Consider the following 27,586-nt stretch of genomic DNA (forward strand, 5'->3'; position numbering starts at 1 on the left):
TGTCTCGGGGACCTATTACTGGCAAACTTTTTTTTTTTTTTTTTCTTTCAGTCTGCTATAATTTTCAGTGTACCCAGGGACTGTTACCTGAAGCCTAGACCAGGACTTTTATTTTGTTCCATAGTACAAAGATATATGCTTGGGTAAAGTTTTTCCTTCTTGACATCTGCCATTCCTCCCACAGGGGTAATCCACATGGACCCAATGCACCGACCCATGGGCGACTTTCCTGTCCAGAGGAAACACGTAACTTTCCACCCAGGTATCGTATGTCACCCCAGACCTGTCTCACGTATTCCTGGGTTGTTCAATTGGGAGGTTGATCATTCGTTTTCATTCCTTTCCCTTCACAACTATGCGATGTGGCCCCTGTGGATTGCCCCCCCCCCCCCCAGTCTCACCCTGGTACCAAGATTGGAGAAAACTCTGGCTCTGGTTTTCAAGATATGGGATGATCTCATAGACCCCTTTCTCCACTGGTCTCTCTACTGCTAGCGTGAAATTGAGGCTATCTCACTTCTGATAACCACCCGGATGTCTATTGGGCCCCCGGGCACTGGGGAGACTTAACGAGCACAACCAGCTCCATCTGGGATCTATACTAGCTTACTGACATTCCGGTTAACATTTACCATTTCAAGGGACTCGTGCTAAAGCACCTCCTCAATTTCCCACTAGGATGAGGCCAATTTCATGCACTTCCCTTCCTCTTAATGAGGGGGCCACAAACATTCAACCTAGGTATTAAACTGAATCTGGGGGACCACATCCCATGCCTCATTACCTTACAACACCAACACAAGCCAGATACACCTATAAGCCCGTATTATTAATTACAAAACAGTTCCACTACTACAGTCTTTGGAGGAGTGTTTCCAGTGCTGGGTCCTCGCCTCCTCCCCGAGGCTCCTTTAGTTCAGTTAAGGAAAGAGCTAGTTTCGTTTTATTACCACAAGATACCTGCTTAGCCTGACAACCGTAGTTTGAATTTGAAGTTTATTGCTTGTTTCGTTCTGATACAGTATAATCCATTTTTCATGACCTGCTGTATTTTATGGGTCTTTATTTCTTTCGTTCTATGTTTCTTCTCCTTTACAATGATCTATGCATGACTGCTCCAACTAGATTATTCAGATAAATATTACTTGTCAACAGAATTGCACCCCTTGCCCTCAGCCCTGTTATGTCTCTCATGCTTGTGCCTGCAGATGAAGTGCCTTTTATACTGAACTGTTATATTTGCCAAGGCCCAATCCTTCTTTCTTACTTCTTTTAATTGTATTGCCAAAGACCTAGATTGCCTTCAGGCAGAATACATCTCTCTCTCCTCCTAATTTAGCATTCATAACCTTCCCTCCGTTCAGCTGCTAGCATCTCTTAATCTTGTATTTATACTCCTCAATAACTCGGATTACGTTTCACACAGAGATACCCTGTTCAGCCCTATCACTTTATTAGCCATCAGCTATTGGACTATCTCACACCTGTCAAGGTTTAACCCTGTGCATAGTCTTTACGACACAGGGCACAGCGAGCTGGTTCTCGCTTCAAACCTTTGAAGAACCGACTAACACGCTAGTCTCAACTGCACTTATCTATAACCCACGAGTGTAAGTTCCCTCGAGACTAGTTCTCCCCCCTTCCCTACCCTATTTCTCCCCTACTTCCTCTGCCTCCTCCCTCCTCTAGTGTTCATTCTACGCAAAGTAATACAAATTATTATAGCCAGTCTTTTTTGCCGACCTCAGACATCGAATATTTAGGGAGTTCTATCGAGCTCCCCACAAATCCAAAGATAGAATGGCCTCCCCTTCCTGCAAGTCACAATCCATGGCGCTCTCGCTGAAATTGGTCTCCATTAATGCTAAAGGGCTTAACTTACCGGAAAAGAGGTCCCGGCTCCTGCGGGAGTGCCATAAATTGAAAGCAAATATAATATTTACACAGGAAACACATTTTCTGACAGACAAAACTCCTAAATTCTCAGATAAAAACTTCCCCACGGTTTTTCATTCAACAAATTGCCACTCCAAATCAAAAGGTGTGTCGACCCTTATCTCTAAAAGCACACCCTTTCAACTAATAGATTCACTAAGTGACACTGAAGGGAGATACTTATTTCTTAAAGGGACCATTTACTCCAAACCAATCACAATTGCTAATATATATTCTTCCAACACAAAACAAGTTACATTTTTCCGCTCTGTCTGTGACCTTTTATCTTCCTTCTCATCGGGAATTCTCATTCTCGGGGGGGACTTTAACGTCCCCCTGAACCCTATCTTAGATTCCTCCTCTGGTTCCTCGGCCTTGCCATACAAAGCCTTGAAACAAATCAAATTGCAACTTCAAAACATCTTGCTACATGATACCTGGAGAACGCTGAACCCACAGGGAAAAGACTACACATACTTCTCCCCTATTCACCAAAAATACTCCCGAATTGACTACTTCTTTATTTCACAACCTGACCTCCCCCTTTTGACTAGGACCACGATAGAACCGATGACTTATTCTGACCACCATCCGATCACCATCCTTCTAGAATTTCCCGAAATCGTAACCAAGTCTAAAACGTGGAGACTTAATCCCTCTTTGCTCAAAGACCCGATAAATGTAACCAGAATAAGCACTTGTCTTACAGACTATTTCAGACTTAATGAAATCCCTGACACCTCCACATTATTACAATGGGAAGCCCATAAAGCTGTAATTCGAGGAGAATTTATCAAATTATCCTCTCTTCTTAAAAAGGAACGCCAGACCAAAATAGCAACACTTATGTCCCAAATCCGCAAGTTGGAAGCCTCACACAAACAGACTCTTGCGCTACAGACCTACCAAGCCCTGACCCAAGCCAGGAAACAGCTACTGGAAGAACTTAACCTAAACACAAGGAGACAATATGTCCTCCGGAACAAACTCTTTTATGAAAAGGGTAATAAAGTAGGCTCTCTCCTGGCTAGAGCAGTGCAAAGCAAGAAACTTAACTCAACTGTACATCACATTACTGACAATCAGGGCAAGGCTCACACATCAAACGAAGCTATAGCCCAAAAATTTGAAGAATATTACCAAACACTCTACAACATTCCTTCTAGACCCACTAAGCCCAGTAGTTTGGATGCAAGACAGCATGCTATTAACGAATTCCTCTCCAAATTTGGCCCGAAATGTATTTCCCAGGAAAAAGCCCAAAAGCTAAATATTCCCTTATCCGAAGAAGAATTCGATAGGGCAGTCAAAGAGATGAAGGTCGGGAAAGCACCTGGCCCTGACGGCCTTCCTTTGACATATTACAAAACGTTTACAGACATACTTAGACCCCGCTTTCTCTTAGCTTATAGATCCTTTGCTTCTACTTCTCATGCCCCCCCTCATATGCTTGAAGCACACATCACGGTAATACCGAAAGAGGACAAAGATCCTTCCCTGGTAACGAATTACCGCCCCATATCACTCATTAATGTGGATGTCAAGATTTATGCTAAAATCTTAGCGAACCGCTTATTGCCGCTTCTCCCGTCTTTGATCTCTTTGGATCAGGTGGGATTTATCCCGGGACGGGAAGGTAGGGATAATACTATTAAAGCCCTAAACATCCACCACTGGCGGACCTCTGCTAATGAACAAGGATTTTTTCTTTCCCTGGATGCCGAGAAGGCGTTTGACAGGGTGGCCTGGGACTACATGGACTCGGTCCTCAAAGCAATAGGCCTACCGGATTTGTTTCTCTCATATATTCGAGCCCTGTACTCCCAACCGACCGCCAGAGTGCGGGTCAATGGTCACCTGTCAAACGCCTTCCGGCTTCACAATGGTACCAGACAGGGATGCCCCCTCTCACCTCTACTCTTTGTGCTCACTCTCGAACCCCTTCTCAATAAACTAAAACTTAATTCAGATATCAATGGCATTTCAATCAACACACGCATCTACAAAATAGCAGCTTTTGCGGATGACCTCCTCCTCTTCTTAACCAACCCGCATGTCTCTATCCCCAATCTTCTCTCCGACTTGGAGTTGTTCCAATCCATCTCAAATCTTAAAATAAATTATTCCAAATCCATTGCCCTGAATGTAACTCTCCCTGCAGAAATGGTAGCGCAATGTCAAGCGAATTTCCCCTTCAATTGGGCCAAACATTCAATCACGTACTTGGGAATTAAAATACCGACGTCCCTTTCGAATCTTTTTAAGGAAAACTTTCTTCCAGCATTGCAAAGTACCAAATCAGACCTTAAAAATTGGAGATCTTTAAATGTGTCCTGGTTCGGTAGAGCCGCACTCCTTAAAATGACAATTTTACCACGATTCCTTTATTTAATGCAATCAATTCCGATTAGCATTCCATCGTCCTTTTTCTATTCTTTCCGACAAGCCTGCACTGCCTTCATATAGCAAAACAAAAAGCCTAGAATATAATTCACACGTCTTACCCTTCCAAAAACCAAAGGAGGAATTGCTCTTCCTGACCTTCGTCGATACTACTGGGCCACACACTTAGCTAGGATTGTGGACTGGAATGTTCATCACAATGTTAAGGATTGGGTACCACTAGAGCATTCTATCTCTACACAATCTTTTCGGTTACTACCCTGGATACGTCCACGCCATATACCGTTACAACATAAGCAACACCCGTTGATTGGGCCCACGCTATCAGTTATCCACAAGGCATTGAAAACAATATATCCGCACCCGTGGTTGAGTCCACTTACTCCACTGAGGGATAACCCCGATTTCCCGCCGGGCGAGAGTCCCAACTATCTGGCCAATTCCTGGCCCCACACAGAACTTACTGCTAGACAATTTTTCAACAGGAGAAGGACCCTCAGAACTCTGGTTGACCTGAATACCACAGCTTCCCCCACCCACATCCCCGACTGGACGTATAGACAAATCCACCACTTCTTGACTAGCCGACACAATACGGACTATTGGACGAGAGATCTGAACACCCTAGAAAGCCTATGTACACAACACGAACCACAAAGACATCTCATCTCCATTCTCTACACATACCTCTTCGGGGACAAATCAGCGTTCTCCAGCAAGCCCTATTCCTCATGGGAGCAAGATTTAGCTATCAAAATCTCTGAGGTTCCCTTAATGTAGCGGTTCAAGAGGGAGGATACAAAATCCTCTCCAAATGGTACAGAACCCCCTCCCTGCTTCACAAATTCTCAGATGCCATCTCCAACTTATGTTGGCGCTGTGGCAAGGCGGAAGGAACCATGCTCCACGTTTGGTGGTCGTGTCCTGCCCTTCAGAATTTCTGGAGGTCGGTACATGACACCATACTTGCAGTAACATCCCAAAGCAATGATTTTTCCCCAGCTTCCTATCTACTTCACTATACCAAAATCCCCAAGACACGCTACTTTAAATCCCTCAATATGATTATGATCAACACAGCTCAACAATGCATCCCGTGTCATTGGCGATCCTCTTCCGTACCAACTGTAGCGGAATGGTTCCGTAGATTAAACAATACCGAAACCTTTGAAGAACTAATTAGTATCTCCAATGACACAGTCACAAAATTTTCAGCAACCTGGCAGGACTGGCGCCGTTTCAAACTTACTGACGCGTACTCCTCACAATCTGGCTAAATGGTTCTCACACACTAGATTATCCCTTTCTCACTATCCTCCCTCTCCCCCAATTTTGCCCTCACCCCCCCCCCCTCCTTCCCCCCCATAACGTATATTCATGCTCGGAATACTTTCCCATTATACAATCCAGAATGCTTTAGATTACCCTCCTTCCCAGTTCAGGCTACCTTTAGGCCGTTTTTAGACACCACTGTACAAGTAACTGAGATCAGTGCTGTGATTCTTTCCACGTCTGGAAATGTGTTAAGATCTGTAACCAGCTACTGGACTATTCTTTGTTTATTTAAGCATTTAAGATTTACTGTGACATGAATATTTTGCTGCATATCTTTATCCAGTGCCTGTATTTTCTTGTATGTTTACTTTATCCTAATAAAATGTTGTGGAAAAAAAAAAAAAAAAAAAGAATCTTGTTTTGACAAAAACCTTTCTGTTTTAGACCCAGAAAATTCAAAATGTAATTGTCAAACTAATTACAATTTTTTAATATGTAAAATCAAACCACCTTTTTAGATCATTTAAAAAATCTGACAAAACTTTGTACTAAATAATAAGAAAATATTTTATTATAAATTTAAACTAAGTGCATACATATCATTACGTAAATCATCATAGCTGTCTAACGATCACATACTAAATCAAAATAACATAAAATAAGTCCTTGACGTGGATTTGAAGCCACATTTACAGCATCAAAATGTTTCCTGGAATCTGGAAATGTCCATTAATTTGTAGATCCTCGTATCTATTCTGAAAAATGTTGGAAAGATCTTCTGGAGTTGGGAAGTGTCTACCTTGTATGTACTGAGAGTTCTTATGTTTTGGGAGATGTCTTGCTCTTCGGTTCTGGAACCAAACCTGTAACATGTAAAAATGAATCACCATTACTTATTTTCATAGTATACTCTTTATACAGTTATCAACAGAAGAACCAAAAGAGACATGTAAAACTAGGGAATGTTTGGAATGTGTTAGCATCATTTTTCAGGACATGTTCAATTGGGGCTCATGCCAGTGATACACTTCCCATCCTAAGATGTCAATGCTTACTCACTGTACTCTTTCTATGGGGTAACAGCATTGTCACCTTAGGACAAGAGCTGTGTTAGGACTGCAGAAAACCTCTCCCTCCTCTCATCTGCATAGCATGGCTGGGTGCTGCTCTCTAGTTCATGTTCTAGTGATGTGGGCAGGACTGAAAATGTTTGGGGCATCATTGTGGAGTTATCAGCTCACTACAGGAAGTTAAGTGACTCATGAATTTCTGACAGTATCAAAAACATGTAATTCAATGGTTTTTGAAAGGCAAATCATTGTGAAATGTGGAGGTAGTTATTAAATGTTTTTTTTTAGTATGTTCACGCATACCCTAGCCAAAAAACTCCTACTTTTTTGCAACTCTCCTTGATATGGCAGAGGAACCCTCTTTATGCTGTTATTTATGCTACTTGAAAGATTGAATCATAACCTCAGGCATACAAAAATTCTTGCACAAAAACCTTTTATCAATTGTCAGACCATATTTCCTATTTCACCAGAAGGTGGCAGTTGGGATGAAATCTGGTTAGTTAGTTAATCTACACTAAAACACATTTAACAAAATATAATACAAAAAAAGTTACATGATGGTGCAGTAAAGTTTGAAATAAAATAATATGCATATGCTTTTTCTCGATTCTGTGGGTGGTGGTGCATGGCCGTTCTTAGTTGGTGGATTGATTTGTCTGGTTAATTCCGATAAACAATAACAAATTAATATTAGTTAAGAAACAATTGAGGTAAAAATATATTTTTTTACCTGTAGTCTAGGGTCTGAAATCCCAGTTATCTTGGCAATATGACATCTCTTTGTGAAGTTTGGATAGGGGTTACGAGCAAACTCATTCATGAGGAAGGCAGTCTGCTCATTTGTGTAGTTTGTCCTCTTTATGCACCATTTATTTGTGTTGCTGTTTGGGAAATACTCAATCTGGACTCTTGGTTGCTTGCATCCTGCATTCTCGTCTTCCTCCAACTTTCCTAGAAACAAGCGCAATGACAGGATTTAAAACATTGCAGACAATACAAAGATGATGTTTTGTGCACAATTCTATTACCTGAATTATAAAGAAAAAAAAAACAAAAGTGTGTGGCTTATAATTAGATATTTCAGATCATCTGAAATGAAAAACAAACTTTAAAAAGATTATCATTATCTATGCACATTGGCTTCAAAACGGTTGCTTTTGCAGGAGTTTTGTGTTCTGCCTATAGAAGCAGCTCAATGTTATCCTATGTGTCCATGCACATTAGGATGATTACAGGCGTACTTTGAGATCAACATTTAGAGGCAGGAAAAAAAAAATTCTGATTTGCGCATCTGATTATAGCTCACTGGCCCGTAAAACTCTCCTAAACTCATCTAAAAAAAAAATTCTATATGAACGTCTTTTACATCTCCCAAGAGGACAGACTTTTTTTAAGCCCCGTGTGCATGGAGCCGAATAGTTGATTTAAGAGATGTGAAAACAACAATAAAAATATTAAGAACTCAAATTGATAAACAGTATAACTCAATAATGTTCTATTATAAATTTAAGTATAAAAAAGAGATATATAGCTAGCTAGATAGCTAGACAGATAGATAGACAGATAGATAGACAGATAGATAGACAGATAGATAGACAGATAGACAGACAGATAGATAGATAGATAGATAGATAGATAGATAGATAGATAGATAGATAGATAGATAGATAGATAGATAGATAGATAGATAGATAGATAGATAGATAGACTGACAGACAGACAGATAGACAGATAGACAGATAGACAGATAGACAGATAGATAGATAGATAGATAGATAGATAGATAGATAGATAGATAGATAGATAGATAGATAGATAGATAGATAGATAGATAGATAGATAGATAAATAGATAGAGTAGATATATAGACTTACGTTTTAATGGATTCTGATTAATTATGTCCTTATGTACAAGTTCCTTAAGGATTATAGAGTTTCTGTCATTTGCTTCTTGTTGGATTCCGAAGAGTGTGTACATTTCCAGCATCTTTTGTTGTAGAGTGATGGAGCCTTGTAGATCTTTCTGGATTTGTGTAGCTAAGAAATCATCAGGAGATATGCATGGGGTGCTAGTGAAATTGTCCTGGAGCCTCAGGGGAGGACACATTGTTGGATAGTCTTCTTCTAGAGAAAGCACAGTGCAGAGAATTTGGTCCAGCTCAGTATCCATGTCTGCTCACCTTACTTAATTCTGTTGGAATGAGAGATTGAGGTCTTTAGACAACTTTTATCCCCCAAAAAATATGGAATGGACCTGGACCAGTATTGAGGTAGAAACCAACACAGTGCTTTGAAGTTTCTATAAAAAGGAACTGTATCCTTTGATGTTCTTCGGGTGCCTCACCCTAAAGTTGCCTTGTTACAGCTCAGAAACAGGAATTATTATGTAAATCTGTGTATTGGAAGTCAGGTTTGATGTTCCCCCACTGTATGAGTTGTCACCTCACCTTTATCTATGTTTAAAATCCCCAATATGGATTAATATTATGTTAAAAATCAAAACATTATATATAGTAGTCCATAATTTTTTGGTTTTTAACATCATTTATATTTTTGTTATCTTATATAAACAGAATGTCATAAGAACAAGTTAAATATAGTGCTTGTAGCAATTGAATTATTTCAATTAAAATAATGTATTTTAAAAATAAAATGAAATGTTTATTTTTCTTAGCTAGTATATATGATAGATAGAAAATCAAATGAGAATTAAGTTAGTCAATGAAAATGTATTTGATTTAGTAGTGGTCTTCTTAAAATCTTATCATAAAATGGTATTAAATAGGTCTAATTTGCCTGGTGTTCACAATACTGTCAGCAACTAAAATTATGCATGTGCTGTCATTTTTGTTTATGTATAAAAATCTTTCAATAAAATATTATGGAAACAAAAAAAAATCTTGCTGATTTAGAAACAGATAAAATACCAATATGTAATTGTTGAACTAATTACTATTTTCATATTTTGTTGGAGATAATATGTAATATAAAAACATATTTTTGACACTTACATGCAACTGTTTCAAAAAGTAACAAAACTTTTAAGATAATTGATAATATAATAAGGATGGCACAGCACCCCATTTTAAATTTTAACAAAATATTTTATCATAAATTAAACTAAAGGCATACTACAATATAGCATTAGTTAAATCATCAGTTTGCATGTTCTCCCTGTGATTGTGTGGGTTTCCTCCAGGTTCTCTGGTTTCCTTCCACACTCCAAAGACATGCTGGTAGGTTAATTGGCTCCTGTCTAAATAGGCCCTCATATGCATGTATAAATTTGAGATAGGGACCTTAGAATGTAAGCTCCTTGAGGGCAGGGACTAATGTGAATGTGCAATATATATGTAAAATGCTGTGTGAATTGACAGCACTTTATAAGTACCTATAATTATAAAAAATAATAAATTATAGATTTTTATCACATACTAAAATAAAATAACATCAAGTAAGTCCTTGACATGGAATTGAAGCTGCATTTACAGCATCCGCATGTTTCCTGCAATCTGGAAATGTCCATTGATATGTAAATTCTAGTATTGCTTCTGAAAGATGTGAGGAAGATCTCTGGGAATCTCAAATGTCTCTTTCAATAAAATGTTATGAAAAAAAAATCTTGCTGTTTTAGTCCCAGATAAAATTTCCAATATGTAATATTTGAACAATTTCTGCCGGTATCAAAAACATGTAATTCAATGGTTTTTGAAAGGCAAATCATTGTGAAATGTGGAGGTAGTTATTAAATGTTTTTTTTTAGTATGTACCCTAGCCAAAAAAATCCTACTTTTTTGCAACTCTCCTTGATATGGCAGAGGAGCCCTCTTTATGCTGTTATTTATGCTACTTGAAAGATTGAATCATAACCACAGGCATACAAAAATTCTTGCACAAAACCCTTTTATCAATTGTCAGGCCACAATTTCATATTTCACCAGAAGGTGGCAGTTGGGATGAAATCTGGTTAGTTAGTTAATCTACACTAAAACACATTTAACAAAATATAATACAAAAAAAGTTACATGACGGTGCAGTAAAGTTTGAAATAAAATAATATGCATATGCTCTTTCTCGATTCTGTGGGTGGTAGTGCATGGCCGTTCTTAGTTGGTGGAGCAATTTGTCTGGTTAATTCTGATAAACAATAACAAATTAATATTAGTTAAGAAACATTTGAGGTAAAAATATATCTAAAATAATAAGGATTCGACAACAACCCATTTTAAAAGATAAGAAAATATTTTATTATAAATTAAACTAAGTGCAAACCACAATATATCATTAGTTAAAGCGGAGGTCCACCCTAAAGTGGACCTCCGCTCATCGGAACCCTCCCCCCCTCCGGCGCCGCAATTGGCACCTTTCAGGGAGGAGGGGGGTACAGATACCTGTACAGTACAGGTATCTGCACCCACTTCCGGGATAGCTCTCTGCGGAAAGGGGCGTATATTACGCCCCTTTCCGCAAGTCCCGCCCCTTTCCGCAAGTGCCCCGCTGCCTGCTGGGAAAACACACAGATCCCAGAGGCAGCGGGGACCATCCTTATTGCGCAGCGCGGCTCGCGCATGCGCAGTAGGGAACCGGGAAATGAAGCCGAAAGGCTCCATTTCCTGATTCCCATACCCAAGATGGCGGCGGCAGCACCCGAGAAACGATCTACAGATCGGCTTCGGGTGCCGACATCGCGGGCGTGCTGGACAGGTAAGTGTCACTATTTTAAAAGTCAGCAGCTGCAGTATTTGTAGCTGCTGGCTTTTAAAAAAAAAATAAAATGCGGAGTCCCGGTGGACTCCCGCTTTAAGTCATCAGAGCTTTGTAACAATCACATATTAAAATAAAATAACATTAAATAAGTCCTTGACGTGGATTTGGTGCTGTATTTACAGCATCCACATGCTTCCTGGGATCTGGAACTGTCCATCGATTTGTAGATTCTGGTATGGATTCTGAACAATGTAGGGAAGATCTCTGGGAGTTGAGAACTGACTACCCTGGGCAATTTGGGATTTCATATCTTTTGAGAGATGTCTTGCTCTTCTGTTTTGGAACCAAACCTGCAACATGTAAAGATAAATTCTCATTAATCATCTATACACTGTAACATATAAAAAGTTAATGCTTATTGTATAAAAGGTTATCACAAGAGGAATCAAAAGTGACTTGAACAACTAGGGCTGTAATGGTGAACCTTGGCAGCCCAAATGTTTTGGAAGTACATTTCCTATCATGCTCAGATGTTTTGGAAATACATTTCCTACACCTCTCCCTCTCCTTAACTCCATAACACAGATGGGATGTGCTCTGTCATTTACAAACAAACTGGGCAGGAAACAATGGTTAAGATTTTAGTGCAAATTTAGCAGATCACTACAGGAAGCTAAGTAATCACTGGATTTCTGACAGGGCCAACAAAAATATTTAAGATACCGAAAATGTTGAAAGGTGTATTGTAGAAAATTTGTGAATATGTTTTATTTTTTGCCTACACACACAGATCTCCTTCATACAGCTGTTATGTACACACATTAAATGATTGAAGCATCACAGACATATAAAAATTCTGACACAGAACAATATTCTCAGTTGTCAGCCCACAAGTCCAAATTTCACCAGAAGGTGGCAGTTGGTATGAAATCTCGAATTACCGTTACCGCTCTATAAAATGCAGTACTCCAACGGAGGAGGAGAACCAAATGTGTTACAGCAGAGGGCAATTTATTGGATTCCCATTAAAATGTATAAAACAAAGAAATATACAACAAAAAGTGACTAGACTGTAAAATTTTAAACAGTGTAATATCCAACAACTTAATACTAAATAAACTATTTTGTTAAAAAGGAAATAGGTTTCTACCTGTATTCTAGGTTCAGAAACCCCAGATATCTTGGCAATATGGCACCTCTTTGTGAAGCTTGGATAGGGGTTACGATCAAACTCATTCATCAGGAAGGCAGTCTGCTCCTCGTTGAAGTTTGTCCTCTTTCTACATTGTGATTTGGAGTTGCTGTTCTGCAAATCCTCAATATTGACTCTGGGTTGCTTGCATCTTTCATACTGATCTTCTTCCAACTTCCCTAGAAATAAGCACAAGGAAATTGAAACATCATGAAAACTTGATTTAGGAGATAGAAAAACAATAATAAAAATGTTACAAAATAAAAATTCAAACCGATAAACACATTGACGTCTCAAAAATGTACTATTTATAAATATTTCCTTAGAGAAGTAAAATTGGATCAAGACAAAGAGACAGATAAGGAGAGAGAAAGAGATAGATAGATAGAAAGATAGCTAGATAGCTAGATAGATAGATAGATAGATATATAGATAGATAGATAGATAGATAGATAGATAGATAGATAGATAGATAGATAGATAGATAGATAGATAGATAGATAGATAGATAGATAGATAGATAGATTCTATCTAGACTCATGTACAATTTCTTTAGCCATATCACAATCATTTTGGTGGTAGAATCCTGGGAAAAGTCATTTTAAAGGTTAAGAGGCCAAATATAGAGATAAATCACTTATATTTCAGTTTGTTTAATAGGGTTTTGTAAGTTTTGTACTTGCCTTGCATATGCTGATCTGATATAAAAAAAATACCCACACATAAAATGAGAATATATATATATATATATATATATATATATATATATATATATATATATATATATATATATATATATATATATATATATATATATATATATATATATATATATATATATATATATATATATATATATATATATAATTAAAGCAAATAATAATAAAGAGTGTTTCTTAATTTTAGACACAAATTTAAATGTTTTTCTTCATTAGACTTGACATAATTGAGATAGGTTATATGTTTGGACTTCAAGAACTACAATTTTAGGAATGTAAAATAATATGTCATATGTCATATTTATGCCCTATTTAGGCCAACAAATAAGAATAACATGGAAATAAGAGGAATAAGAAAATCTGACAATGCTTACTTTTTAATACTTTCTGGTTTTGATTGTGACTAAGATTTTCTTGGCCGTTCCTGCTTGATGTAATTCTAGATATTTGTTCAGAGAAGTCTGGGTTAACGCTTTTGCCGTTACCTTCTTCTTGTTGGTAACCCAGATAGGAATAGAGTTCTAGCAGAGTCTGCACTAAAACATTTGAGACCTTATGTGGCCCTGAAATGTCCATGATGGAGAGATGGTTTGGCAGGCATCCATTGAGGCTAGATGGATAATTCAGATTTCTCAGGGTAGGAGACATTGTTAGGTAGTCTTCCTCAAGAGATAGGACAGTGCAGATTATGTGATCAAGTTCTGGGTCCATGTCTGATCACTCCAGCTTCTCTTGGGGGAAATAAACTACCAGACTACCCACACTAACTTATACCATCCATGATGTGTATTGGGGAACAGAGTGGCATCTTCTTTTGATCTGCCCATGAGGTATGAGTGTAAACAGTGCGCTTTGATCTGCCCATGAGGTATTAGTGTAAACAGTGCGCTTTGATCTGCCCATGTGGTATGAGTGTAAACAGTGCGCTTTGACTTGCCCATGAGGTATGAGTGTAAACAGTGCACTTTGATACTTTATAGACTCATGCCCACCTCTACTCTATAGTCTAGGTATAAAAATATTGCATTTGATATGTAAATAGCTTGAAATTCTTTTGTTGTGGATACCTTCCTTTATATTTTGCATAGACCTGTTAGTTATGTAGAGACCTTTTATTAACAACCTGATTTTGATCTAAGCAAAAGTACAAACCACATAAATTGTACATTTGATTTTATCACCTGCAGAACAAAATAAATGTAATGTTATAACATTTTAAAAGGTATATACAATTAACTATATTTTTTTTATATCACCTGCAGAAGGAAACTATGCTGATAGAACTTTTCTGATTTTAAAAAGCACATAATGTGCATATTTGTGTTAAATTAAAAGCGCAAACATGCTCGGGACAAAATTAGTCCTTCTATGTTTCTATCGCAAAAAAAATCTGAATTTTAAATCGCCTTTCCACAAATGTTTCTTCTTCCTTTTTTCTTTAAATTGAATGTATGGATAAGTACAACTATTTTGAAAGTTGATATTATACAATTTTTTTATTTGGGTGTTCATAAATTGTTAGTTATTTTGTTTGGTCTATTAGAAGACACCTGTAAAGGCTATACAGTTACTAGCAGATATGGAGATGATAAAAAATAACAACTAATAACAACTGAAATTGCCTAAAATTATAATGTATGTCAAACAGATATTTTTTGGGCCTTTTGGTGGTAGGATTCTGGAAAACAAAGTCGAGGGGCCAAACATAGAGATAAATCATGCGCATTTCAGTTAATTTAATAGGGTATTGTAACTTTTGTACTTGGAATGTATATGCAGATCTGATATAAAAATATAAAAATAAATAAATAAAATGAGAATATAGGAACTTGACTGGCCAGACCCTAACTCAATAGAACACCTTTGGAATGAATTAGAGCGGAGACTGTGAGATAGGCCTTTTTATTCAACATCAGTGCCTGAGCTAACAAATGCACTTATGGAAGAATGGTCAAACATTCCCATAGACACACTCCTAAACCTTGTGGACAGTCTTCACAGAAGAGTTGAAGCTGTTATAGCTGCAAAGGGTGGGCCAACTCAATAGTGAACCCTACAGACGAAGACTGGGATGCCATTAAATTTCATGTGGGAGTAAAGGCAGGCAATACTTTTGGCAATATAATATATAAATAATTTCTGTATATAAAATTAATGCAAATAAATGAAAAAAAGTTTAAAGTGTATGCCCAGACTACATTTTTTTCTTTATTTTAGACAAAATTGAAAATAGTTTTTCTTTATTAGAGTTTTGGAAAGCTGGGACCCCTGTTATTTTTACCTGTCCCTGCTTTATGTTTTTAATTAATTCCTGTCTAGTAAACATTGTCAGCAGAACAGGAAGTAAGAGCAAATCTCTCTCATTGATTCCCAGGTAGCAGACAAAAGCCAGGAAGGGCTTCTAATCCTTTGCCACTCTATCCAAAACCAGAAACACAAGTTTTGTCTTGGCATACATTTTAAGGTCCCAATGCCACATATTTTATGTTTAGTGAAATTAAATATTGAACACAAAATGTTTCATGAAATCTGAATTACTGTAATCAATGGCCCTATAACTGACGATTTGTATTAGAGAACAGAGTGGCATCTGCTTTTGATCTGCCAATGAGGTATGAGTGTAAACAGGGCGCTTTGATCCTTTACAGATTTCACACCCAACTCTTCTCTTTATTCTAGGGATAAAAATATTGTATTTGATATGTAAATGGATTTATATTCATTTGTTGGGGATCAACCAGACCTTTAATTTACAAACTGATTTTGAACTAAACAAAAGTACACTACCCTATGGATACAAAAAATAATTCATTTATAATATACAGTGACTTGAAAAAGTATTCCACATTTTGTCATGTTACAACCAAAAACCTAAATATATTTTATTGGGATTTAATGTGATAGACCAACACAAAGTGGCACATAATAGTGATGTATAAGGAAAAAGATAAATGGTTTTCAACATTTCTTACAAATAAATATGTGAAAAGTGTGACGTGCATTTGTATTCAGCCCCCCTGAGTCAATACTTTGTAGAACCACCTTGCTGCAATTACAGCTGAAGGTCTTCTTGGGGTATGTCTCTACCAGCTTTGCACATCTAGAGAGTGAACTCTTTGCCCATTCTTCCTTGCAAAATAGCTCAAGCTCTGTCAAATTGGATGAAATGTTCAAGTTTTGCCCGAGATTCTCAATTGGATTTTGGTCATGACTTTGACAGGGGCATTCTAACACATGAATATGCTTAGATCTAAACCATTCCACTGTAGCTCTGGGTGTATGTTTAAGGTCTTTGTCCTGCTGGAAGGAGAACCTCCACCCTAGCCTCAAGTCTTTTGCTGACTATAACAGGTTTTCTTCTAAGATTGCCCTGTATTTGGCTCCATCCATCTTTCTCTCAACTTTGACCAACTTCACTGTCCCTGCTGAGGAAAAGCCTCCCCACAACATGGTACAAGCCATACATAGGCATAGACTACACGGTTTAGGAGATATTTGCCGAAAGACAGGCACCGCTGTCTACGGCGCATGCGCCGTAGATAGCGGCGCGCAGGCGCACTAAGCGCGCCGCTGTCAACAGCGATATGCTGCGAGTGGCGGCTCCCGTGCGCATGCGCAGGAGTGACGTCATCGCGGCTTCGCCGAATGACAGAGGCGGAGCAGCGAGACCCACCGAGAAGATGGATGCTCCGGACTACAGGGGACTGCGGTGACTTCGCTGGCTCCTGTGTCAGGTAAGTGACACATAATGGACTACTATGCGATGCATAGTAGTCCATTATGCTTTACCTTTGCAGGGAATCAAAGAGGAAGTAAACCCATCAGGATTTACTTCCTCTTTAATTCTGCTGGAATGCGGGACTGGGGTCCTTAGACAACTTTTATTACAAAAGAAATATGGAATGGACCTGGACCAGTATGAGGTAGAAACCCACACAGTCCTTTGAAGTTTCTATAAAGAAGAACTATATCCTTTGATGCTCTTTGGGTGTCTCACCCTAAAGTTGCCTCATTACTGCTCAGAAACAGGAATTATTATGTAAATCTGTGTATTGGAAAGTCAGGTTTGATGTTCCCCTACTGTATGAGTTGTCACCTCACCTCAAGTTATTTATCACACCTTGTATGTTTGAAATCCCTAACTAGGGATTAACATTATGTTAAAATCCAAAACATTATATATAGTAGTCCATAATGTTTTGGTTTTTAACATAATTTATATTTTTATTGTCTTATATAAACAGAATTTCATAAGAACAAGTTAAATATAGTGCTTGTAGCAATTTAATTATTTAGATTAAATTATTTAATTTAAATATAAAATTAAATGTTTAATTTTCTTAGCTAGTATATATGATAGAAAATCAAATGAGAATTAAGTTAGTCAATGAAAATGTATTTGCTTTAGTAGTGGGCTTCTTAAAAAATTATCATAAAATGTCCTTAAACTAGTATTAAATATGCCTGGATTTACCTGGTGTTCACAATACTGTCAGCAAGAAAAATTGTGCATGTGCTGTCATTGTTGTTTATGTATAAAATTCTTTCAATAAAATATTATGGAAACAAAAAAAAATCTTGCTGATTTAGAAACATAAATATTTAAAAACATTTAGATAAAATACCAATATCTAATTGCTTAACTAATTACTATTTTCTTATTTTGTTGGCAATAATATAATTATTATTTTTGACACTTACATGCAACTGTTTCAAAAAGTAACACAATTTTTAAGATAATTTATAAAATAATAAGGACGGCATAGCACCCCATTTAAAATTTTAAGAAAATATTTTATTATGAATTAAACTAAGGGCATACTACAATATATCATTAGTTAAATCATAAGTTTGCATGTTCTCCCTGTGACTGTGTAAGTTTCCTCCAGGTACACTGGTTCCCTCCCTTCCACACTTCAATTACATTCTAGTAGGATAATTGGCTCCTGTCTAAATAGGCCCTTGTACGCATGTATGAATGTCAGATAGGGACCTTAGAATGGAAGCTCCTTGAGGGCAGGGACTAATGTGAATGTGCAATATATATGTAAAATGCTGTGTAAATTGACAGCATTTTATAAGTACCTATAATTATAAAAAATAATAAATTATTGATTTTTATCACATACTAAAATAAAACAACATCAAGTAAGTCCTTGACATGGAATTGAAGCTGCATTTACAGCATCCACATGTTTCCTGGGATCTGGAAATGTCCATTGATATGTGGATTCTGGTATTGTTTCTGAAAGATGTTAGGAAGATCTTTGGGAGTCTCAAATGTCTCTTTCAATAAAATGTTCTGGAAACAAAAAATCTTGTTGTTTTAGACCCAGATAAAATTCCAATATGTAATTGTTGAACAAATTACTATTTTCTACTTATACAGGAGATAATATGCAATATAAAAACATATGTGTGACACTTACATGCAACTGTTTCCAAAAGTAACAAAACTTTTAAGATAATTTATAAAATAATAAGGATTCAACAACAACCCATTTTAAAATATAAGAAAATACTTTATTATAAATTAAACTAAGTGCACCCACAATATATCATTAGTCAAATCATTACAGCTTTGTAACAATCACATACTAAAATAAAACAACATTAAATAAGTCCTTGACATGGATTTGAAGCTGTATTTACAGCATCCACATGTTTCCTGGGATCTGGAAATGTTCATCGATTTGTAGATTCTGGTATGGATTCTGAAAAATGTTGGGAAGATCTCTGGGAGTTGAGAAATGACTACCCTGGGCACTTTGGGATTTCATATCTTTTGAAAGATATCTTGCTCTTCTGTTCTGGAACCAAACCTGCAACATGTAAAAATAAATTCTCATGAATCATCTATATACTGTAATGTATAAAAAGTTAATTTATATAGTATAAAAGGTTATCACCAGAGGCTGTGATAGTGAACCTTGGCAACCCAGCCCGGACTACATTTCCTATGACGCTCAACTACACTGCAGAGTGCATGAGCATCATGGAAAATGTAGTTCAAAAACATATGGGGTGCCAAGGTTTGCCATCACTGAACTAGGGGATGTTTGTAATGTGATGGCTTAAATTGTTTTATTTTTTCAGGACATTTTTTCTCTATGTTCCTCTGGTGATCCAGCCAGTGACACACTTCCTGTCATAGGATGACCACACTGATTGCTGTACCATATCTTTGGAGGAGCAGTGTTGTCACCTTAAGACAAGAACTGTGTTACAACTACAAAACACCTCTCCCTCTCTTTCTCTCCATTAAACAGATGGGATTTGTTCTATCATTTATAGACATGAACTGGGCAGGGCTGATAACAATGGTTAAGATTTTAGTGCAAAGTTAGCAGATCACTACTGGAAGCTAAGTAATCACTGGATTTCTGGCAGGACCAACACAATTTTTCAAGAGACAGAAAATGTTGGAAGGTATATTGTAGAAAATGAGTGAATATGTTTTATATTTTGCCTACACACACAGATCTCCTTGATACAGCTGTTATGTACACTACTTGAAGCATCACAGACATATAAACATTCTGACACAGAGCTGTATTCTGAGTTGTCAGGCCACAATTACAGATTTCACCAGAAGGTGGCAGTTGGTATGAAGTCTGGAATTACCGGTCTCGCTCTATAAAACGCAGTACCCCAATGGAGGAGGAGAACCAAATGTGCTACTGCAGAGGGCAATTTTAGTTAATTTCCATTAAAACGTATAAAACAAACAAATATACAACAAAAAATTAAGTGACTAGACTGTAAAATTTTAAATAGTGTAATATACAACAACTTAATACTAAATTAATTGTTTTGTTAAAAAGGAAATAGATTTTTACCTGTATTCTGGGTTCAGAAATCCCAGTTATCTTGGCAATATGGCACCTTTTTGTAAAGTTTGGATAGGGGTTACGATCAAACTCATTCATCAGGAAGGCAGTCTGCTCCTCATTGAAGTTTGTCCTCTTTCTACATTGTGCTTTGGAGTTGCTGTTCTGGAAATCCTCAATATTGACTCTAGGTTGCTTGCATCTTTCATACTCATCTTCTTCCAACTTTCCTAGAAATAAGCACAAGGAAATTCAAACATCATGAAAACTTGATTTAGGAGATATAAACGCAATAATAAAAATTTTACAAAATAAAAACTCAAACTGAAAAACACATTGACATCTGAAAAAAATTATAAATATTTTCCTTAGAGAAGTAAAGATCAAGACAAAGAAATAGATAAGGAGAGAGGAAGATATAGATAGATATATAGATAGATAGATAGATAGATAGATAGATAGATAGATAGATAGATAGATAGATAGATAGATAGATAACTTACTTTTTAATGGATTCTGAATAATGGTGTCCTTATTTGCAGGCTCCTTGGGGATTACTGATTTTTTGGCCCGTGCTTCTTGTTGGAGCCCCAAGAGGATATAAATTTCCAGCAGCTTTTGTTGTAGGGTGGAGGAGACTTGTAGATTAGTTTGGCTTCCTGTAGGTAAGAAACCATCAGGAGAGATGCATGGGGTGCTAGTGAAGTTGTCCTGGAACCTCGGGGGAGGAGATATCGTTGGATAGTCTTCTTCTAGAGAAAGCACAGTGCAGAGAACTTGGTCCAGCTCGGTATCCATGTCTGCTCACCTTACTTAATTCTGTTAGAATGAGGGACTGAGGTCCTTAGACATCTTTTATCCCTAGAGAAATGTGGAATGGACCTGGACCAACACTGGGCTACAAACCCACTCAGTCCTTTGAAGTCTTTGAGGAACTAAATCCTTTGATCCTCCCCAGACACCTCACCCTAATGGTGCCTTACAACTTGGCATTACCAGTGTAGCAATTATTGTGTAAATATGTGTATTGGAAGTCAGGTTTGATGTTCCCCTACTGTGAGGTATCCATCACAATTATGTATGTATGAAATCCCCATTTGAGAACTTCATACAAAACAATATTTACATATATATAAAATCATTGTATTGTATTGTATTGTAATATGACAATTATTGAAAATAATTATCATTTTCAGTTTTTGTATATGTTTAATATACAACTATCACTAAGAATATTACTAAGTATCAATAAAAACAATGATAAAAATCATCATATTCATAAGTGTATTGCAAAGAACATCGATTCATTGTTTATGTGTGGAATACAAGTAAAACCATTCAATATCAATGTGCTCACAGTCACATCCATCCATGTAAAATCTGACTTCCTAATGTTCATATTTTACTTATGAAAATAGACATAGAGAAGAAAGAAAAAAAAGAAAGAAAGAAAAAAAAGAAAGATGGAAAGGAAGAAATGAAAGAAGGAAGAATGACAAAAAGAAATGAAGCAAGGAAGGATGTTTTTACTGTAGGGCTACTATAGAAGGAAAAATACAAGAGTGTCCTCGCCATTTCCAATGCAAATATAAAAGTGTGGACTCTTTTTGAAGATGCCTTGTATAATTAAGATTACATATACAATTAGATAGCTAAAGTAATTGGGTAGTGATGAAATATATGTGACATAGATAGATAGATAGATAGATAGATATATAGATAGATAGATAGATAGATAGATAGATAGATAGATAGATAGATAGATAGATAGATAGATAGATAGATAGATAGATAGATATGAAATATATGCATTGGTTCATTTGAGGAAGAAAGCTCGAATAATATAATAGAGTTGAAATAAACATAAGATAGATAGATAGATAGATAGATAGATAGATAGATAGATAGATAGATAGATAGATAGATAGATAGATAGATAGATAGATAAATAATGAAGTAATGATGAAAGCTTTAAGATAGATATGAGCTAGAGACATAGACAGAGAGATAAAAACATAAAAACATAGAAAAGTGGCAGCAGAAAAAGACTGAGTAGTCCATTGAGTCTGCCCCTTTTTTTATTTATTTTTTGTTTTGTTTTGCTTTTTGGTTTTATTTTTCTAAATTTTGTGAACTTTATTTTTTGAGTATAGATCTATATTTGTCCCAAGCATGTTTAAAGCTACCATTTACTGTTGATTGGCTTGCTACCTCTGCTGGAAGTTTATTCCAAGCATCAACTACCCTTTTAGTAAAATAATACATTCTAGAATTAGTTTTGAACTTTCCTCCAGTTAGTTCATAACTAATTCTAGAAAGTATTATTTTACTAAAAGGGTAGTTGATGCACTATATATATATATATATATATATATACTGTATGAGATAGAAAGGAGAGAGCTATGAGACAGATTGAGATAGAGAGAGAAATAGATAGATAGCTAGATAGATAGATAGATAGATAGATAGATAGATAGATAGATAGATAGATAGATAGATAGATAGATAGTGAAAACACAGTTCAATTCATTAGTTTAGTAGTGAGCACCCAAAAATATTATCTTAAAATGTGCAATAAATTGTATGATAACTAGGTTATTATAAGGCTTATAAGGACATATACAGTATGTGTGTGATCTGAGGTAGTTGCCTTTTATTTAACTTCACCAACAAAAAAATGACACCAGTGAAAGTTGAAAAATCTGAGATATATTTTATGGTCATCATTAGCAAGTTGCCTTTACCTTGGTTATTTTCTAGCTAAATATGTATCAATATATTTCGTTGTTAGGGCCCATTTACACTGTTTCTTTTTAATGCACGGGTTCTGATGTCCTAGAACGCATATGTCGTGATTCCCCACTATAACGACATTGTCAGTTCCCATCTCAGTGCTCCAGTACTTTAAAAAGTCTTTAAAAATCTGTGTTTTGGTGCATTGGGAGGCCCATGGAAGTCAATGGCAAGGCGTAAATCATGTGCTTTGATGTGTTGGTGACAAGTAATAATGTAATAATGTGCATTGGTCAATGGCTGTTAACTGCATCCACTCCTAATTCTAAATTTAAAAAAAGAAATACAGGTCAATGCACAAAGGAAATACACACTGATGCATGACAATGCACCTACGCAGTGGCGGAACTACCGCCATAGCGACCCATGCGGGCGCTATGGGGCCCGCAGCCGATCGAGGGCCCGGTGAGTGGCTTTGCTACGCGGGTGCGGGCCGCACCGGGTGACACCCGCCAGCGGGGTGACACCCTTGAGTAGCGGCAGCCGCACCACTAGCACCTGTGCCTTCTGTGCTCGAGCGCAGGCTGAGGGACGCAGCAGCGTGGACCTAAGCCACCTCCCCTCCTCTCTGTTTACATGCACAGAGGAGGAGGAGCCTGCGCTCGAGCCTCGAGGAACACACACCGCTGTATGTGGAGAATGTCAGCGCTGTTGTGAGGTATGTAAGGGGGGGTCTGCTCTGCACTACTGAGAGGGGGGGGGCTGCTCTGCACTACTGAGGGGGGGGGTCTGCTCTGCACTACTGAGGGGGGGGGTCTGCTCTGCACTACTGAGGGGGGGGGTCTGCTCTGCACTACTGAGGGGGGGGGTCTGCTCTGCACTACTGAGGGGGGGTCTGCTCTGCACTACTAGGAGGGTCTGCTCTGCACTACTGAGGGGGGTCTGCTCTGCACTACTGAGGGGGGGGGTCTGCTCTGCACTACTGAGGGGGGTCTGCTCTGCACTACTGAGGGGGGGGTCTGCTCTGCACTACTAGGAGGGTCTGCTCTGCACTACTGAGGGGGGGGGTCTGCTCTGCACTACTGAGGGGGGGGTCTGCTCTGCACTACTGAGGGGGGGTCTGCTCTGCACTACTGAGGGGGGGGGTCTGCTCTGCACTACTGAGGGGGGGGTCTGCTCTGCACTACTGAGGGGGGGTCTGCTCTGCACTACTAGGAGGGTCTGCTCTGCACTACTGAGGGGGGGTCTGCTCTGCACTACTGAGGGGGGGGTCTGCTCTGCACTACTGAGGGGGGGGTCTGCTCTGCACTACTGAGGGGGGGGGGTCTGCTCTGCACTACTGAGGGGGGGGTCTGCTCTGCACTACTGAGGGGGGGGGTCTGCTCTGCACTACTGAGGGGGGGTCTGCTCTGCACTACTGAGGGGGGTCTGCTCTGCACTACTGAGGGGGGTCTGCTCTGCACTACTGAGGGGGGGGGGGTCTGCTCTGCACTACTGAGGGGGGGGGTCTGCTCTGCACTACTGAGGGGGGGGGTCTGCTCTGCACTACTGAGGGGGGGGGGTCTGCTCTGCACTACTGAGGAGGGGTCTGCTCTGCACTACTAGGAGGGTCTGCTCTGCACTACTGAGGGGGGTCTGCTCTGCACTACTGAGGGGGGGTCTGCTCTGCACTACTGAGGGGGGGGGTCTGCTCTGCACTACTGAGGGGGGGGGTCTGCTCTGCACTACTGAGGGGGGGGGTCTGCTCTGCACTACTGAGTGGGGGGTCTGCTCTGCACTACTAGGAGAGTCTGCTCTGCACTACGAGGGGGGGAGTCTGCTCTGCACTACTAGGAGGGTCTGCTCTGCACTACTGAGGGGGGGTCTGCTCTGCACTACTGGGGGGGTCTGCTCTGCACTACTGGGGGGGGTCTGTTCTGCACTACTGAGGGGGTCTGCTCTGCACTACTGAGGGGGGGGTCTGCTCTGCACTACTGAGGGGGGATCTGCTCTGCACTACTGAGGGGGATCTGCTCTGCACTACTGAGGGGGATCTGCTCTGCACTACTGGAGGGGGTCTGCTCTGCACTACTGAGGGGGGGTCTGCTCTGCACTACTGGGGGGGTCTGCTCTGCACTACTGAGGGGGGGTCTGCTCTGCACTACTGGGGGGGGTCTGCTCTGCACTACTGAGGGGGGTCTGCTCTGCACTACTAGGAGGGTCTGCTCTGCACTACTAGGAGGGTCTGCTCTGCACTACTGAGGGGGGTCTGTTCTGCACTACTGGGGGGGGGGGTCTGCTCTGCACTACTGAGGGGGGTCTGTTCTGCACTCCTGGGGGGTCTGCTCTGCAATACTGGGGGGGTCTGCTCTGCACTACTGAGGGGGGGTCTGCTCTGCACTACTGAGGGGGAGTCTGCACTACTGAGGGGGGGGTCTTCACTACTGAGGGGGAGTCTGCACTACTGAGGGGGAGTCTGCACTACTGAGGGGGGGAGTCTGCACTACTGAGGGGGGGGTCTGCACTACTGAGGGGGGGGTCTGCACTACTGAGGGGGGGTCTGCACTACTGAGGGGGAGTCTGCACTACTGAGGGAGAGTCTGCACTACTGAGGGGGGGTCTGCACTACTGAGGTGGGGGCCTGCACTACTGAGGTGGGGGCCTGCACTACTGAGGTGGGGGTCTGCACTACTGAGGGGGAGTCTGCACTACTGAGGGGGAGTCTGCACTACTGAGGTGGGGGTCTGCACTACTGAGGTGGGGGTCTGTACTGAGGGGGAGTCTGCACTACTGAGGTGGGGGTCTGCACTACTGAGGTGGGGGTCTGCACTACTGAGGGAGGGCCTGCACTGCTTGGGGCCCTGCACTACTGAGGGGGAGTCTGTACTGAGGGGGTTGTCTGCAAAGCTGGGGGGTCTGTAATGGGGGGTGTGGGTACTAAGGGGGATGTCTGCATTGCTGGGGGGTCTGCACTTGGGTGGGGGGTCTGTACTGATGGGGGGTGTCTGCACTGAGGGGGGTCTGTAATGGGGGGTGTCTGTACTGCTGGGGGGGTCTGCACTGAGGTGGGGGTGTCTGTACTGCTGGGGGGGTCTGCACTGAGGTGGGGAGTGTCTGTACTGATGGGGGGGTCTGCACTAAGTGGGGTGTATGTACTAAGGGGGGTGTCTGCACTGCTGGGGGGTCGGTACTACTGAGGGGGTCTGCACTGAGAGGGGTGGGTTTGCACTGCTGGGGATGTCCTGCACTGAGGGTGGTGTCTGCACTGAGGGGGGGCCTGTACTGATGGGGATATGCATGTGTGTCCTTCAGGGGCTGCATACAGTATACTGCATACTTTGTTGGATGAAATTAATATAAGCTGTTGCCTGGGTACTGTGCTACATGAGTGTGGTAATCTGTTGTTCAATGGCATTAGTTCATTTTTTTTTGTGGGGGGGGGGGGGGGGCATGCAACATTTTGCTATGGGGCCCTGTGATTTCTAGTTACGCCCCTGCACCTACGTAACATTACACAAAAACACACCTCTACACCCATGCATAGATCAAAATGGTCCCTTAATGTTTCTTTGAGTTGAGAAAATTAGGTCTAAAATAGCCCGGCTGGTTTTGATGGTTGCTGCAATGTACAGGCGTGTCAGGTGTGTATATGGATTGGAAGTCTTTATCAAGCTTCAAGTACCTTTTGAAGATGGAGATGAATGATATCAGACTGGGACAATAGTGACTAGGTTATTAGAGTATCAGCTCCTAATGATGTGTGTCTGCTCCAGCCCCATGGTGTCCTAATCATCTCCCTTTGTGGATTGCAGACTGCATTCTAATGTATCTATGTTGTCCATTAAACCTAAATGATAGGTAATCATTTGTTTCCTCTAAATAAACAAAATATTGAGTACAGCCAATGTTATTTGCACTGATACTTTACCTTGTAAAACACCAAAGAATGTCTCTCTATGTATTCATCTATCTCACACCTATTGCTCATCATTCTATATATAACATTATCTATTTTATATATACTGTATATTAAATAAATATCACATATCTATCTCATATCTACCTCATTATACACATCTCTCTATTAATCAAATCTATCTATCTAATATTAACCTGTGCATCTATTTATTAATTAAATCTCATATCAATCTACACATTCATCTCATATATATAAATATATAATATATATATAAATATATAATATACTGCATATATCTAATAATAACCCATCTATCTATCTACTGTATCTCATATCTTCCACTTATCTACCTAGTGTACTAAGTAATTTTATCGCTGTCCCATTAGTCTACTTATTTACAGCACCTATCTATCTATCTACAAATCACATTATTTATATATTGTTCTTTCCATCTCAAATCTATCTCTTGTCTACTTTTATTATTTATATCTGTCTGCCTGTCTATCTCATATGAACCCATGCATGTATTTCATATTTACCTCTTAACTATCTCTTGGATATTACTTCCTGGTCCCAATATTCTATCTATCTATCTACAAATCACATCTATCACTTGTCTACTTTTGTTATTTATATCTATCTGTCTATCTATCCTCATATGAACTAATGCATGTATTGCATATTTACTTATTAATTATCTCTTGGATATTTCTTCCCATTCCCATTATTCTATCTGTCTGTCTTTCTATCTATCTATATGTCACACTATTTATTCAACTCTTCTAATTATTTATATATCTATCAAATCTCACATTAATATGT

The 27,586-nt window shown here is 39.2% G+C and overlaps 3 protein-coding genes across 3 annotated transcripts; all 3 read right to left on the reverse strand.

Annotated features, from left to right (window-relative positions):
* Positions 1–6,302: 6,302 nt before the first annotated feature.
* LOC143962319 (homeobox protein siamois-like) lies at positions 6,303–8,855 on the reverse strand. Its single transcript, XM_077471620.1, has 3 exons — positions 8,561–8,855; positions 7,417–7,637; positions 6,303–6,476 (listed from the first exon to the last, which is right to left on the reverse strand). Exons 1-3 carry the CDS (start codon positions 8,853–8,855, stop codon positions 6,303–6,305), a joined length of 690 nt encoding a protein of 229 aa, XP_077327746.1.
* A 1,936-nt stretch (positions 8,856–10,791) lies between these two features.
* Positions 10,792–14,014, reverse strand: LOC143962320 (homeobox protein siamois-like). The gene is made up of 4 exons (XM_077471621.1): positions 13,678–14,014; positions 12,543–12,763; positions 11,573–11,742; positions 10,792–10,822 (listed from the first exon to the last, which is right to left on the reverse strand). The coding sequence occupies exons 1-4, from the start codon at positions 14,012–14,014 to the stop codon at positions 10,792–10,794; spliced, it is 759 nt and encodes a 252-aa protein (XP_077327747.1).
* A 4,937-nt stretch (positions 14,015–18,951) lies between these two features.
* On the reverse strand, positions 18,952–20,931 carry LOC143962321 (homeobox protein siamois-like). The gene is made up of 3 exons (XM_077471622.1): positions 20,637–20,931; positions 20,143–20,363; positions 18,952–19,125 (listed from the first exon to the last, which is right to left on the reverse strand). Exons 1-3 carry the CDS (start codon positions 20,929–20,931, stop codon positions 18,952–18,954), a joined length of 690 nt encoding a protein of 229 aa, XP_077327748.1.
* Between the last annotated feature and the right edge of the window lie 6,655 nt (positions 20,932–27,586).

Source organism: Lithobates pipiens, unplaced genomic scaffold (genome assembly GCF_037356315.1).
Source record: "Lithobates pipiens isolate NorthernLeopardFrog02 unplaced genomic scaffold, aLitPip1_a1.2 Scaffold_8, whole genome shotgun sequence".
Lineage (NCBI taxonomy): Eukaryota > Metazoa > Chordata > Amphibia > Anura > Ranidae > Lithobates > Lithobates pipiens.

What these genes read in the sequence shown, in the direction of transcription:
- LOC143962321 (XM_077471622.1), bottom strand. Translation starts at nt 20,931, where the DNA reads ATGGATACCGAGCTGGACCAAGTTCTCTGCACTGTGCTTTCTCTAGAA. An exon ending in TATTCAGAATCCATTAAAAA is followed by an intron (nt 20,364 to 20,636) that starts GTAAGTTATCTA and finishes GCTTATTTCTAG; the next exon opens with GAAAGTTGGAAGAAGATGAG. An exon ending in TTTCTGAACCCAGAATACAG is followed by an intron (nt 19,126 to 20,142) that starts GTAAAAATCTAT and finishes TACATGTTGCAG; the next exon opens with GTTTGGTTCCAGAACAGAAG.
- LOC143962320 (XM_077471621.1), bottom strand. Translation starts at nt 14,014, where the DNA reads ATGGACCCAGAACTTGATCACATAATCTGCACTGTCCTATCTCTTGAG. An exon ending in AAACCAGAAAGTATTAAAAA is followed by an intron (nt 12,764 to 13,677) that starts GTAAGCATTGTC and finishes GCTTATTTCTAG; the next exon opens with GGAAGTTGGAAGAAGATCAG. An exon ending in TTTCTGAACCTAGAATACAG is followed by an intron (nt 11,743 to 12,542) that starts GTAGAAACCTAT and finishes TACATGTTGCAG; the next exon opens with GTTTGGTTCCAAAACAGAAG.
- LOC143962319 (XM_077471620.1), bottom strand. Translation starts at nt 8,855, where the DNA reads ATGGATACTGAGCTGGACCAAATTCTCTGCACTGTGCTTTCTCTAGAA. An exon ending in TAATCAGAATCCATTAAAAC is followed by an intron (nt 7,638 to 8,560) that starts GTAAGTCTATAT and finishes GCTTGTTTCTAG; the next exon opens with GAAAGTTGGAGGAAGACGAG. An exon ending in TTTCAGACCCTAGACTACAG is followed by an intron (nt 6,477 to 7,416) that starts GTAAAAAAATAT and finishes TACATGTTACAG; the next exon opens with GTTTGGTTCCAGAACCGAAG.